Below are 16,547 nucleotides of genomic sequence, written 5' to 3' on the forward strand. Positions count from 1 at the left end.
TCTTGTAGTGTTATATTTTTACTGGAATATTCCCTCATACAAAGTGCATTTATTGGAGAAAATTTTGCAGCACAATGATAATGATTTTAGGAAATTTTGTCATGTAATCTTTAACCGTAAGAGAATATTTCATCGAATGATTCGGTTTTAAATATTTGAATATGTAGAAGATACTGAAAGTGATCCTTTAAGCATTAAAAACAATTTTCACATGAAACATCGAATGGTCCGAGGCTCATTAGAGGGGAAATGTTTATTGTTTATCAGTACTTGTTAGTATTTAATAAAAAGACTCATGATGTAGAACATTTTACAGTTTTGTGGGATACTTACGTAAAGAATTTAGATCAAGCTTATAGCGACATTTAGACAGATTTCATAAAACAAATTTTGTCTAATCATTTTTTTGATGGAGAAGACTTTATTAAAGAAGTAATAGATTTTTACCGCATCCAGAAGTCCGGCCAAGTATAATTCTTGTCCGTAATTGTGTTACGTACTCTCTCACTTACATAGTATTTCTTTATTTGCTTATTTACTCACTTAATCACTTGCTTATTTACTCACTTAATCACTTGCTTATTCACTCACTCGCACTCACTGAACCACCATACCTTTTTGATTAATGGGGTCCAGGCTTTGTCGAGGATGCAGAATTTTGCACAGTTGTAGACTTCCACCCGGACCAGCTTTTAGGTAGGACAGAATTCCCGGAGCGACTCCCGAAGTCCTGGCTGAAAAGTCATTAGGTACTTTTTCTTTTTTTTCTTGTTAACTGAGGAACACGAATTTTTGTCCAGTGGTAGATTTTCACTTGAGCCAGGATATAAGCTGGGTAGGACCCCCGAGAGCCAGCCAAAGCCGTTATGCACGGTCATAGTTTTTAAGTTAGGAACATGAACTTTTGCATATTGGTAGACGTTCACCTCTGTTACGTTTTACACTTAGTGGCACCTCATAGGTCCAGTCCAAACGGAGTAGGGTGACCCCCAAGGGCCCAGGCCAAAACTGTTTTTTACGACCATAGCTTTATTATTAAACTTCACCATATAACTGGCGAAGCTTAGTGTTTTTGTAAGTATTATTATTATTATTATTATTTTTCTTTGCGCTTTTTTACTCATATCTTGATGATATTATACAGAGAGGTACCCTAGGGCAACCCAAGTACATGTGCCAAATATAAATGACGTTGACCTATTTTGAAGGTCATATACTAATTTTTTGTGCAAAAATTGCAAATTTGAAAATGAAATATCTCAGAAACTAATTGAGATACAGATGTTTGTCTGAAAATCCGATGATAAAAAAGTGTGCTGAGAATTTTGGCTGGATATTTTGCCATTTAGCCAAGTGGAAAGTATTGAATTCTTATCTGCTAAGTGTTTTCTTTGTTGCACGTTTTAGAGAAAACCACAAAAGCTGTAACTGTATAGAAATATAGCTGTGGTCCCTCTTATTATTTGAAAGGAATATGGTTGTAGTTAAGCATATAGTTAACCAGCTATTGAGACAAATGCAAAATGTACCCATGCATTCTTCCACACCTTTGACTTCAGATCTTGTTGATATTACACTAGAAGCTACCTTAGGTTAATCTAAATACGTGTTCCAAACGTGAATGACCTTGAACTAGATTTTAAAGGTCACAAACTTGTTTATGATGCCAAAAATTCATATCTTATCTACCATAAGTAGTTATGGCGAAGCTTCCTTATTGTGGCTACACAATAAGTGAATAGATAACTAGTTATTATCATTATTATTTGTAGTAGTAGTAGCAGCAGCAGCAGTAACAGTAGTAATAGTATTGTTGTTGTTGTTGTTGTACCTAGGAGCACAGTGCAAAAAAAAATGCACACTGCTATACCTTTACCTAGGCCAGCGTTTAGTCAAGGTGAAATCCCATGGGGTCACTCCTTCTTCATAAATAATTATTTCTTTCCCTTATACTATTGGAGAGGTGGGTGAGCCTATCAGAGGTGTCCTTTTTCTTGTCATTTATACATTACAACCTGTCATCAGTCCAATTTCAACTTTTTTTCCACGAAATTGTAATATCCCTCTTCACTGTACCATTTTGTCACCATGCTCCCTTCTCTGTTTGATAGATTTTAATCCACCATTTTAATCATATTAATTGATGATTCAGCCAGCTCATTTTCGGAATGTTATAATCTTTGCCACTTCTTTTCCCGCATATAATAAACTTTCATTAGCCCCTTTTCGTCATGTTATAGTATTCTTTTTCTTTATATTTTCTTTCATCCATTTTTGAGTATACCGTATAAGTCTGTAGTACAGTATATGCAACTTGATTTTCATACTGGCAGGAATGGGAACAATGGAGGCAGGAATGTTACACACAAATTCCAGATCCAATTTCTTTTAACTGGCGCAGGTAACTTCAGCGGGAATAGGAACAGTAGAGATAGGCCAAGCACAAATGGTAGAGCCAATTCCAGACTTGTTTCTAGCCATTTATATTTCCTTGCATAGATAACCGCAGATCCATATTATATACATTTTTCCCCCATTCGCAGGTAGCTTTGGTGGGAACGGGAGTGGTGGAGGCGGGAATGGGACCGGTAGCGTCAACGGGAGCAACGGGAGCGGGGGGGTGAGCGGGAGGGTGCGTCCGCTGATCCTGAGGGACGCCTTCGTGGTGCCCTCCTTCGACGAGCTGGATGCCGTGGCCGTAGACTCGAAGGGCGATCCACGCAGGCTCTCCAACCACCACCTACACTCCATCAGGGAGAAGGGGTGAGGATGGGATGGCAGGGACGAGTGTGTTTTTGTATATTTTTTCTTTTTAAGCTTCATTTGTATTTATTCTTTGTTACATGTTTTAGTCATATTTGCATTTTTAAGTTTTAATTGTTTTTAAGTTTCCTTATATCTAGATTTTTTATAATTTAGTTTATTCATGCTGTGTGTTTATATTTCGTCTTTCATATATTCTTCGTAATTTTCCTTTTACATTTTGTATATTGGTGTTGTATGTTTAGAAGAGAGAGATTAAGAGACTAGTAACAGAGAGTAAGAAAGGAGTGGGTGAGGGGTGTGTAAGAAATCTGAGTATGTAATGGATGGAATGTAAGAAATTGTTTTGGAAGGAAATCTAGAAAGTAAGACATGGTGATAAGGGAAGTAGTACAGGGGTGAAAGACTGAAAGATAAAATGGCTGAATGCTGAGGAAAAAGAGAGAAAATGAGCAGATGGAGAGAACGTTTTTAGATGTTGTATATAGAGAGCGAAAGCAGTGCAAGTATAAATGATTGGAGAATGGCCAGGAGAATAAGTGAGGCGAGTAAGGAGGAAGAGATCGGTAGGATGAAAGTCTATGAGGCACTGGAGAGTCATAATTGGTAATGCATGAGGAATTGATGGAGTGAGTGCCAAGATGTTGAAATATGGGGGAGAGATTTTTTTTTCTTATGCAAGGAAGAAGGAACCAAAGGCCAGGAGCCCGCAAACCATTCCTTCCAAGAAAAGAACAAAAACAATACAAAAGAGAGCCAAATTCAAGATCCGTTCATTTCGAGATGCCTGGACACACTGCGTTTGAAATACTGGAGATCATAGGAAGTAGGAGATACAGACAGAGGGAGACAGTTCCAGAGTTGACCTGTTGCATAAACGAAGGACTGGGAGTAACGGTTAACTCTTTCATTAGAGAGTTGGACAGAAAAGGCATGAGAATTTGTCACTAGACGAGTTCCACGCGCCCGTCGTAGAGGTGGAGAGATGCAAGCAGACAGTTCAGAGAAGCAGTGACCATTGAAGTAGCAATAGAAAAAAGATAAAGATGCAGCAGTGCGGCGAAGAGACGTAGGTTGAAGGAAGCCAATAAGAGGAGGAGAGTCAATGGGACGAAAAGCCTTTGACTTCACCCTATTGAGAAGAGCTGTATATGGGGAGCCTCCCCACACATGAGAGTTGTACTCTACACAGGGGCAAATAAAACATGGTGATTGAATGGATATGGAAGATGGGTAGATTGTCCTAAGAGGAAGATAGGGTTTCAGAGGACTGGAAGTTAGATTTGATAGTTCCTCTACACGAAAGAAGAGGGGAAAGTGGTTTGTGTGGCAGTCATAGGGGCATTTGTCTCATCAGTGTAATAGGAAAGATGTATGATAGGATATTTGTTGACAGAATTAAAGAGATATCTAAGGAATGAGTTGGAATAAGGATTTTTTTTTTTTTTTTTTATAGAAAGGGGAAGGGATGCTTAAACCAGATATTCAGTCTGAGATGTTTAGTGGAATAATGTTTAGAGAAGGGATAGAAGTTGTATGCTGCCTTCATGAATCTGATGAAATAATATGAAAGAATAGATAGGCAGGGAGTGTGGAAGGAGATGAAAATGCTGTATATGGGATAACTAGGAAATTGTTGAAAGGTGTCACGAGTTTGTATGAGGGTGCAAGGACCACAATGCATGTGGAAAGTGAACTGAGTTCTCGTATTTGAATGTTGGACTGAAACTGGAATGTGTCCTGTCTCCATGGTTGTTTGAATTTGGATGGTGTCAAAAAAAAACAAAAAAACAAGGTAGAGTAGTGGATGTTGGAGTGTCTTTAGTGAGAGTAGGGTTTGGAAATTGCCCGTAGTGTTGTTTGCTGATGATACACTACTGTTAAGCGAAGATGAGTGGGAGTTTGAAAGGCTTGGTGCATGTGTTGGTAGTGTGTGTAAGAATATAAAAGTGAAGTTAGCTAAGAACAGAGTTATGGTCTTTGAGAGAAATTAGGTCACGGATTACATAGTGAGGTTGGATGGTCAGGCAACGAAAAATGTGAGCGCCTTAAAATGCATTCATGCACGCAGCGTGAGAGGGGTATATGCTTGGGTTTGTTTGTCTGTTTTTATGTCTGTCTGTCTGTCTGTCTGTCTGTTTGTTTGTTAGCAAGATTATGAGAGAAAAATTGGTGGAGCTGCACCAAACTTGTAAATAATAATTTTGGACCATCATAGAAACAGGTGATTAATTTTTGGCTGAAAAAAGTTATAGGTCAAGGGTAAGGTCAGCTCAAACAGTTTTAATTCAGGTTTGAGCGAACTTGGTGGAAGGGTTGATGGATGGCAAGGGATGAAATGATTCTGTTTTGAGAATAATTTGTCAGAGGTAAAGGTCACAGAGCAAGATCAAATGTTTGGTCTTACTCAGATTGGTCTAATTCGATTTGGATCAGATTTGGTGAAAAGAATCAAGATTAAGCAACGATGAATTTATTCCGTTTTCAGAACAGTAGACCAAAAGTCAAGATCAGAGTAGGGTCAGCTTAAATACTTTTTTATCCGATTTGAACGAAACCTGGAATGAGTTTTAGGTCATGTAAGGATCAGTTAATTCCATTTCGAGAGCAATTAGTCAAAAGTCAAGGGCAAAGGACCAGGTTAAATGTTTGGTCGTAAGATCCTTCCACACGATCAATAGGCTCCTGTCAGGTGGGAGCATGTTGCTCATAAATTCTGAAGCATGGTGAAGAATCAAGCTATAAACGGTGAATCAGAAGCGGGGATGTGCTTCGGTTTATCACGTTTACATGATCATTTTCCAACAGTTTATCATTACCTTACTTCAAAACCACGAGTGTCCAGTGGTCGTATGCAACGGCCTTTGGACTGGTTGTATGGAGCGGATGTTGCACTGTGCGAGCGCTTCCTTTTGTTAGGTAGCGCGATGAACAAGGACTGAAGTTTAGAGGAGGAAATGTATGAAAGAATATAGAAGGGAAAAAAGATTGCTGGTTCTCACTGATGTGTGATTAGGAATAAGGAAGTGAGCATGAATGTTTTAAAAAAAAAAAAAAAAAAAAAAAAAAGTCGTTGCATGACAGTATTGTGGTCCACAGTGTAACATATGCAGTGAAGTTTGGACCCCGTTGGAGGGACATAAGTCAAGAGTGAGAGCTATGGAAATTAAATATCTGAGAGGAGTATGTGGAGTTGTGGGCAGAAAAATACGCAAATGTGGTATTGCTGTGGTTGTGCCAGAAAGTATTAAAAGTGTCTTGGTATGGTTTGGCTGTTTGGAGACAGCGGAGAGTGAGAGACTAAGAGAATGTATGTACGTGAGGTGGAAGGGGAGAGGAACAGGGGGAGACCGAGAACTAGATGGAGTGAGGGGAGTGAGTTGGAGAAAGGGCAGCCTAATGGCCGAGGAAAGGAGGATATGACTGCGATGTGTTTGTGACCGTCCCTACCGGAATTAAGGCGTCTGGCCATAGATAAATAAATAATTTTTTTTTTCTAGTTACGTTTTCTTATATTATTAAGTAAGATGGCGTTGGAAATTTTCATATATACATCTATATCTACCTATCCATCTATATACTGGAGAGAGAGAGAGAGAGAGAGAGAGAGAGAAAGAGAGAGAGGGAGAGTATATATACTCACAGTTTTATTTACTTCTCATATTTCAGTTATATGTTCTGGCATCATTTTACCCAATTTCGTTTTGCGTTTTACGTTAATTATTTCTTCAGTTTTTGGCAAGATGCAATTTTTTGTTTTTCGTTTCAGTATTAGAGTCCATTATGTATATATATTTTTTTCCGGGACCATTTTGCTACTCTACTGGTGCCGTACAGCCTTAGTCTTGTGCTATACTAGTTTCTTTCTTATCTGATTTTACTGTTATATTTACCCCTTTTTGCTACTTCATTATTGATTTAACTGTTTTTTCTTTTGAATATTTCTGTTCTTTTTCAGTCTTAATTACACAATTTAATTCCTTTTGAATGTTAGGCTACTATTTTTTTTTTTTTTTTTTTACATTGTATAACTGCTTGTATGATGAGTTTTGAAACATCTGGTTCCTACATCATTGCCTCCTTATTTACTGTTATTGTACTTTGTTGGTTTGAGATGGCATGAAGGACTGATTTACTCTATCATTACTACTCTTATGTATGATGATGTTTCCTAGTATGTACGCATAGCGGTGTAAATTTTCTTACTCCCAGGCATTGAGTGTTTATATTTTTGATACTTGATTGACTCTTTTGTTCTATTTAACGTGAACACTAATTACGAGTGTTGATCCTGTTCAACTTAATACCTTTTGACCTAATCTCTGCTGCTACCTTTTCAGCTTAGGATTGCATAAACAACTTTTTACAGTATAATGCAATTTTCAGTGCTCAGTTGTTTTTATGTGAGTGTTCAGTGGTTTCCAGCTGTATTTTACAATCCTTGCATTGCAGTATAAATACCTCTGTTTTACTTGTTCTATTTTCACCGTAGAGAATTTCATGTTTGTACCTTTTTAACTACGGTACATTATGTCACTACAGGTACCGATACTAGTTTTGGCTAGAGGTGATGATTTTTTTTTTAAATTAGGCTAATTTACCTGCTTAATAAATATGTTTTGCAGTTTGGTATAGTGTGAAAGACGGTGTTTTTTCCTGTAATTACTGTTATCAATATTATTCCTGGTTTTACATATATAGATGATTAACTACAGCAGATGATTAACTACAGCAATTTTTCGTGCTAAGTTTTTGCATCTTTCTTCTTGTTTAAATTTTTCCAGTGTCAACATCTTTATTTTCTCTTTTAATATTACATTTTTTAGCACATTTATTTTGATTTCTGTTTCATTCTGTTACTTTCGTTTACTCTCTGCTGTTATTGCTGGAGCTTGGGACGACATGAGGGACACAGGTCACTGCATATGTTTGCTTTATTTTCAACATAATTTCATCATTTACTTTTATGGCTTTTATGGTGTGTGGTGTGTACTTTTTTTTTATGTTAAATTTCATTTACCTTTTTCAGTTTTTCCCTCTCTACCTTTCCTACTTACCTTTTTATTTTTTTTTTAATTTACTTCTCTGCACATTGATGTTAAAATAACAGAGGTGATGTCAGGGTGGTGTTACGTATATCATTTGTTACAAGATTTGACACACTGGTGTTGTTTGCTTTTAAAATGTCTCTTTTGGGGGGTTACCATTATTATCTTTGGGGTTTATGTTACGCTTCGTTATTTTCTTCGCAACAATACTGGTAATTTATTTTTATCTTGGATGGGTAAAAAGTATAGCACGATGATGGTGAAGGAGTACATTTTTTTTTTGCATTATCTACTGTTTTGTAATATTGTTTTATTTCTAACTTACGCGCACACACACACACACACACACACACACACACAAAAGGTGATATACGGTATATATATATATATATATATATATATATATATATATATATATATATATATATATATATATATATATATATATATCTTACACGTGCTTACGTATGTAGAAAGGTTTTTGACGTTCCAACCGGAAATCGACTTCTATATGGAGGTCTCGGGTTCGATTCCTGTTTGGAACGTCAAAAAACATTCCGTATATATATATATATATATATATATATATATATATATATATATATATATATATATATATATTTAAATTGCTGCTTTGTTTATGAGTAATATACTTAATTATCTTTTCATATCTTGGCTTCTTATTTTATACAGTACATTGTCCCCCCCCCTTCTTCATTTTTACATATTATATAAAATTATTCTGTGTAGCAATAATTCTTTACCTCTTGGTAATTTTCATGTAATTTATTACGGTAATATTTTTGCGTGTGTGATGTGTGGCGATCGTAATTCAGTTTCCTCTCCTTAAGGGCCTATTTGGATTATTTTAAATTGAATTACGAAAGCGTCATTGTTGGTAATATTAGTGGGCATTATTTTTAAAGATAAAGGGGACGCGTATACGACGGAGGATGGCGTGGACTGGGATATGGAATTGGGATGATTGGTGGTAGTGAGGTCTGAAGGCGATTTTGTTATGACTACTCAGATTGAACTGCGGTGTAAGGCTTCTGGCATTAGATAGAGCTGGTAGGTAAACAGATATAGGCGATAGATAAATAGATAGCCGAGTGATAGATTGGTCCATGTATAGACAGATATATGAAAGGAGCTGATAATCAGGGAGACAGATTAGACAGTTATGTATGCATTTAGTTATAATTCATGGATTGTATAACTAAGTTGGGAGGGAAGAGGTCGGGAAGGAAAGAAAGGAAGGAGGGGAGGGGAGGGGAAGGAAAGGGGGAGGGAAGGACAACAAGGTGAGGGATGAGCAAGTTGGGAAGGTGAGAGGAAGGAAGGAAGGGAGGAGAGGAGGGGGAGGAAGGTAAGAAGTCGAAGAGAAAGGAAGGGAGGAGAGTGGGGGTGAGGAGAAACGGATGAAGGGAAGGAGGGAATGGAGAGGAGGGGAACTGAATTCGTAAGATAAGGGGGGAGTGGTGACGGGGAAGTGAACTAGAGGAGAATCAGAGAGATGGAAGAAAGAAAAAAAGGGGAGGAGGGGAGATTATGGCAAGGAAGAGTGGGAAGGACAGAAGAAAAGTCTCTCTCTCTCTCTCTCTCTCTCTCTCTCTCTCTGCTGACTCCTGACGATTTTTTTTTGTACTCAGGAGAGAGTTTCGGAATTAGTGTGGTTAGAAAGAAGGAGAGAAAGGAGCAGGTAGTAAGGCGTGGTGGAGGAAGGGTATTAAGTAGAGAGGATGACGAAAGGAAGGGCAGGGCAGGGCAGGGCAGGGCAGGACAGGACAGGGTAACAGTGTGAAGGCTGTCATGTCGCATCCTCTTTAACAGGTGGTCACAGGCCCCCTCCCCTCCCCCATCCCCTTCCTCTCTCCCTCTCCTCTCCCTCTCTCTCTCTCTCTCTCTCTCTCTTTTCCCTCCCTCTCTTTCCCGTCCTTCTCTTCTCCTCATCTTCCTTTCGTCCCCCCTCCAGCCTCCTCAGCCCTCTCCTCTGTGTGTCTTCTTTCCCTCTTCTCCTCTCATTCTCCATCTTCCCCTTCCCCTTCCACCCCCGTTCTTTTGTCTCTTTCTCCTCACATCCTCTTCCTCCCCCTCTCTCTTGCTCTCTTCCTTCCCTTCTATCTTCTTCCCTTTGTGCCCCTCCCCCTTCCTCTCACTTTCCTTTCTTTCCTTTTTTTTTTTTTTATGTTTACTCTTCCTGTTTCCATTTTTCATGTTTTTTGTAACTCTCTGTCTGTCTGTCTGTCTGTCTGTCTGTCTGTCTGTCTGTCTCTCTCTCTCTCTCTCTCTCTCTCTCTCTCTCTCTCTTTTCGTTCTCAAAATGTATCCTCTATCAAACTCCCCCCCCCCCGTCTCCCTCCTCCTCTTGCCTGGAACGATAAAGCACGAGGCTACAGAAAAAAAAGAAAAAGAAAAACACATCAGGGAAATAAAGAATATATACACAAATGATGATAATGAGAAACTAGACGAAAAGAGACGAAAATAAAAAAAAATCATGGTTATAGACTGATATACAACATGGAATATTTGACAGTAATATTATTGAGAGGATGGAGAGCGAGAGACTGACGAGGAGAGTGTATGTGAGTGAGGTAGAGGGGGGGAGAGGGAGGGGGAGGCCAAGGATGAGATGGAGGGATGTAGTGGAGAGGGATATGAGAGGGAGCTGGGAACAGGGCAGTGAAATGGTGGGGGACAGGGCGACATGAAGGCAATTTATTTGTGGTCACTCCTACGGGATTAAGGCGTTTGGCAATAGATAGAATATATGAAAATGCAGAATAGATAGGGAGTATAAGAAATCAAAAACAAATAAAACAGACAGAATAAATAAAAAGGTGAATTAGAGATAGGCAGGAAATTGACCAGTGTGAAGATAATTATAGAGATGAAGGTAAAAAAGGAACGGTAAACGACTGAGACGAAAAAGTAAAAGTTATTTGAATAAGGAGAGAGAGAGAGAGAGAGAGAGAGAGAGAGAGAGAGAGAGAGAGACCGTACTCAGATATTTGGGGTCGCATGAACAAGAAGAGAGAGAGAGAGAGAGAGAGAGAGAGAGAGAGACCGTACTCAGATATTTGGGGTCGCATGAACAAGAAGAGAGAGAGAGAGAGAGAGACCGTACTCAGATATTTGGGGTCGCATGAACAAGAAGAGAGAGAGAGAGAGACCGTACTCAGATATTTGGGGTCGCATGAACAAGAAGAGAGAGAGAGAGAGAGAGACCGTACTCTGATATTTGGGGTCGCATGAACAAGGAGAGAGAGAGAGAGAGAGAGAGAGACGAGGAAAGGAAGAGGGTGCTTAGTGAGGAATGGGGGAGGGAAGAAAGAGGTGGATGTAGAAGAAGAGAGAGGAAGAAAGAGGGGAAAAAACAAAAAATAGGAAGGTGGGAATAAGGAAATGAGTTACAAGGAGTCACAAGAGCAAGTAGTACCTCAAAATATCTTACGACCCATACCAAAGAGGGACCATGAAGTTACCGGGTACATTTTGGTACTGTAATAACGATCGAATAGTACAGCAAAGAAGAAGGGTCACCCACCCATTTCCCAGCTGTAATGAAGGCACAGAAAAGGATGTACATGTAACTCGGTGGAAAAAGGCTGGCGTTGGATTTTTTCATCGTTTTATTTGCTACTAAATTAGGCCCAACAAAGCTATATTCAACCGTGTCTTGAGCTGTTAACTATCCCCACTGGTAGTTCATTGGTATTGCACATCATGTACGTGAAGAAAACTGTACAGTGATGGAAACGCTTCAAGTCAAGCTTTACCAGTTGTTCCTCAGTCGTGTTGACATTTAAACGAGAAATATGCCGGTAGTCGATGTTTTCAGATCCATGAAGAATTTGAAAACCTCACTCAGCCGTCCACGCAACCGTCTATAGTCGGTTTGTTTTCATCTGACGAAACCGGCCCACTCCGACAACTTGAATACTTAGTCCTGGATGCATGAAATTTGAAATCTTTAAATACGAGATGAAGATGTGTGTTCTTGCTTACATTTACCCTCCAGTCTAACTTCATTAAGCCATCAACTGAGCTGAAAGGGGTTAGGGATTTTTGTCGGTTTAGAGTGAACGCATTATACTCTGATAAAAAGAGGTCCAATGTCTTCAGCCTTGTGTGGTATCCCTTGTGTATGACGGATGGAATATGTTTAGTTGTTCGTGCCTGGACTCTCGCAGTATCCTTCTTCAGAGGTACAGTTGGAAAGCAAGGATAGGGAAAGAGAGAGAGAGAGAGGGGGGGGGTATAAGAAGAATGGAGTGGTGTCGTGAGGAGACGTAGGAAATGAGGGGATTTAAGACGTTAAGGGCTTCTGAGTGTGAAGTGGGGGAGGGGAGGGGAGAATTGGAGGAGAGGTAGGAGAAAGAGTTTGGGGAAGGAGTAGGAGTTGAGGAAGAGGAAGGTTGGGGTAGGGGAGGGGAGAGGGAGGGACGTGAAGGAAGGGAATGAATGAAAGGGAACAGAGGAGAAAGGAGGAGGGGAGAGGGAGCTTAGAGGAGTAGTGGAGATAGAGGTGCAGAAGCGGGGGGCCTTGGAGGAGGACTGGGGGTTGAGATGGAGGAGATATGACTGGGGAGAGAAGTGGGAAGAGAGAGTGATATGAAGCAAGGGTAATATTGCGATAAACAGCTGAAAGAATGAAGAGGGGAGGAATGGAGGAAGGAGTAGGAAACAAGGAGAGAGGAAGGTAAAAGGGAATTCCAACTGCGGTATTTGTTCTATGAGACTAACATAAGGGGAGTAAAGTAAAGATAAGGACAATAAAGGAGAGAAAAGATAAGGATTGTAAAAGGATAGAAATAGGACGGGATTGGTTATGGGGCTGGTGTGAGGGGCAGTGTGAGGGCTGGGGTGATGGGCAGTGTGAGGGCTGGGGTGAGGGGCAGTGTGAGGGCTGGGGTGAGGGGCAGTGTGAGGGCTGGGGTGAGGGGCAGTGTGAGGGCTGGGGTGAGGGGCAGTGTGAGGGCTGGGGTGAGGGGCAGTGTGAGGGCTGGGGTGAGGGGCAGTGTGAAGGCTGGGGTGAGGGGCAGTGTGAGGGCTGGGGTGAGGGACAGTGTGAGGGCTGGGGTGAGGGACAGTGTGAGGGCTGGGGTGAGGGACAGTGTGAAGGCTGGGGTGAAGGGCAGTGTGAGGGCTGGGGTAAAGGGCAATGTGAGGACTGGGGTGAGGGGCAGTGTGAGGGCTGGGACTGGGGTGAGGGGCAGTGTGAGGGCTGGGACTGGGGTGAGGGGCAGTGTGAGGGCTGGGACTGGGGTGAGGGGCAGTGTGAGGGCTGGGACTGGGGTGAGGGGCAGTGTGAGGGCTGGGACTGGGGTGAGGGGCAGTGTGAGGGCTGGGACGGGTGAGGGGCAGTGTGAGGGCTGGGACTGGGGTGAGAGGTAGTGTGAGGGCTGGGATGAAGGGCAGTGTGAGGGCTGGGGTGAGGGACAGTGTGAGGGCTGGGACTGGGGAGAGAAGCAGTGTGAGGGCTGGGGTGAAGGGCAGTGTGAGGGCTGGGGTGAGGGACAGTGTGAGGGCTGGGACTGGGGAGAGAAGCAGTGTGAGGGCTGGGGTGAGGGACAGTGTGAGGGCTGGGGTGAGGGACAGTGTGAGGGCTGGGGTGAGGGACAGTGTGAGGGCTGGGGTGAGGGGCAGTGTGAGGGCTGGGGTGAGGGACAGTGTGAGGGCTGGGGTGAGGGGCAGTGTGAGGGCTGGGGTGAGGGGCAGTGTGAGGGCTGGGGTGAGGGACAGTGTGAGGGCTGGGGTGAGGGACAGTGTGAGGGCTGGGGTGAGGGACTGTGTGAGGGCTGGGGTGAGGGACAGTCTGAGGGCTGGGACTGGGGTGAGGGGCAGTGAGAAGGTGACAAAGCTACACCAGTCTATATTGATCATGTACACCTTCCCGCTCTCTCTCTCTCTCTCTCTCTCTCCTATTTCTTTACCACTATTCTTTCATTCTTTTATTTTTTTTCGTTCCATTTTTGTCAGTCTTGTTTCTTGCAATCCCTCTTTTCTTTCACATTTCCACTCTGTCTCTATTCCTTTGTCACTGCATTTCTCTCTCTCTCTCTCTCTCTCTCTCTCTCTCTCCATACTGTTTTGACGTCATTCTCTAGCATTCACCTTATACATATTTTTGCTTCTCTAGTTAAAACGTCAGATTATTCTTAATATATATCTTCTCTGTCATATTTCTTTAAATTATATATCATTTATTCTTTTGCTTTTTTCCCATTTTCTTTATTTATCCTATCTTGCTTTTGTGTATGTCTGTATAATTTATATGATTACGACCTACTCTATTTATTGCATTCTGTACCTACCGGGAACATTGAACGTTACTTGGTTTGAAGTTACGCTCTTCGGTAATACGATGCCACTTTGTATTTAGGTTTTGCTGTATTCACAGGAACATTTTGAAGTTAGTATGAGTCTTTCTGTTCAGGATCCCCTTCACTACGAGGCGGCTCTCCTAAGCTTCATCAAACTGCCTATCAGTAGCAAAAACAAAATACAAACACCATTGTACTGGAATTTTGAGACAAAGCAAAGTAATTCAAAAGCCAATGAAACTAAATGAAACCAAACTTAGCCTGAACGAAGACTTCTGCTCCAGTGAACGCTAAGTCCTTTGCGGGAACTGCTAATCCGCAAGACTTCCTCTGTGTTTCTTTATGATTCGGACTTTTGCCGGTAAAGGATTTTTTTTTTTTTTTTGTTCTAGTGAAGTTTAGCCTTGGGTCTTATAGGTCAGGTGTGTGTGTGTGTGTGTGACTTTGGTAAACTTAGCTACACGTACTATTTGCACATGTGTAGACGGTATCACCAGTCGAACAGGGCAGTACTCCCAAGGTGGATGGAAAACTGATGACAGGGAGAGCTGGAGCTCCCGTTTCATCAGCCCTCGGGAGTAGGTCCCGACCATCCCCCTTTGCTGAACTTTTTCAGTGTCTCAGTAACACAGAGAGTAGGCCAGCATTCTCTCCAATACAAGTTTCTCTAACTATCAACACCAAACTACATGCACAGTACACACTACACTTCCTTTTCCAAAATTAAAAATAATCATGGCAGCACAACACGTGGCCTCGGAGTTCCCAGGGATGGGGACCATAAGTGCCACCTTCCGCCCCTCTCCCGGTGACGACTCGAGCTGCCTGGAACCACTACTGACTCTCTCCTTCTTCATTTCTGCAACATTCACGGCCTTTCCTCTAGCTTTCGCTCTGTTGAGCACCACCTCTGCTTCTCTAAACCTCACCTTCTTTTTCTAAATGAGACTCAGCTGTCTGAGGCAACTGACAACAGACCCTTTTCTGTATCCTCCTACTTTCTCTATACTCATTTCAAAACCAAAGGTGGCTGTTGTGTATATATATGCAACGACTTATCTTGCTCTTGTGTTCCTGAACTCGATTCTCCTGAATTCTCTACTTTCTGGCTTTGGCTTTCCTGTCATTCTCTGACGAAATATATCTGCGCTGTTTACTTATCTCCTAATTCTACTGACTCAAAAATTCTTTGACTATCTTACTTCTACGATGGAACGCATTCTATCCATTTCTCCTTTCTCTGAAATCTCCATTCTAGATTTCAATGTTCACCACCACCTTTGCCTCTCCTCTCCTTTCAGATCCACCTGGCGAACAAGCCTACACCTTTTCTATCCTTAACCCGCCCCATCCCGACCACTTTTCCACCACTGACTACCCCCAGTCCCGACCATTTTTGGATTTTTTTTTTTTTTGGCTCAAACCTCCGCTTTTGGTGCGAACATCGAAAATTCATAGAGAAATCGCTCACCTGAGGTTTAAAATACTCGATACAGGTAGGAGTACCTCCTTACCTTACTGGGTTTTCTAACAGTCTGGCACCAAAGAAAACGAGTTCTGTGGGAGGATAACTATTTCACACCACTCATAAACGGTATTTATTTATTTACTTGGTACGAATTTATATGTAGTATGAGAGTATATTGGTTTTCAAGCAGTAATATAGGCATTATAAGCATTGTTTCACACATTAACTCACCATACCTGACCTTTTTTTGCCACATTACCTGATCATCATTTCTGAATGTTTCTTCCTCTAATGCTATGTAAAGTTTGTCCTCCACATTGTCATTGATTGGGGAATCACTCTGGCCCTGAATTTCGTACCGTGGCATGACATGGCTTTACTGGCCAGGTCACTGATAACAGGTGAATTGCTGAGACAATGGCATGCAGGGGGGGGGAGGAGGTCATGCTGGGTAAGGCATTGTCCCTGCCTGGCATCTTGTAGAGGAAGGTGTCACGTGTATATGTACCAAAAATCACTCGCGAAAATTGAAAATTGTGCAAATTAGGGACCTTGCAATTGATTCGCATTTATGTACGTCAACGGGATTGGCAGTGACAAAATGTGTGGACGTTAAAGAACGTCGACGGGACGCCGCGGGTTAATGACCTAGAGCAGCTTGTACAGCACCCTGCTTGTACTGTATCCCTGACTGCCTTGGAGAGAGCTGCAACATACTTGACCTCTTCCTTACAACTAATCTTTCTGCTTACACTGTTAATCTTTTCCCTCCATTGGGCTCCTCCGATCACAACCTTATCACCTTAACCTGTCCTATCGCTCCGGTATGGCCTGCGGACCCTCCAATGAAATGTTATCTGTGGCACTTTGGAGCTGTGGATTGGGAGGCCCTCAGGCAGTACTACTTTAATTTTCCCTAGAATGATTATTGCTTCCATG

The 16,547-nt window shown here is 41.7% G+C and overlaps 1 protein-coding gene across 1 annotated transcript in view; it reads left to right on the top strand.

The window, feature by feature from the left end:
- LOC145403731 (uncharacterized) overlaps positions 1–16,547 on the top strand; it is a 364,507-nt gene that overhangs the window by 169,782 nt on the left and 178,178 nt on the right. Inside the window, exon 5 of the mRNA XM_080275411.1 lies at positions 2,544–2,763. Within this exon, the coding sequence (XP_080131537.1) occupies positions 2,544–2,763 (220 nt within the window). The remainder of the gene's footprint in view (positions 1–2,543; positions 2,764–16,547) is intronic.

The sequence above is a fragment of the Coenobita brevimanus genome, chromosome 61 (assembly GCF_032717465.1).
Source record: "Coenobita brevimanus isolate Jiangsu-jjx chromosome 61, ASM3271746v2, whole genome shotgun sequence".
NCBI lineage: Eukaryota > Metazoa > Arthropoda > Malacostraca > Decapoda > Coenobitidae > Coenobita > Coenobita brevimanus.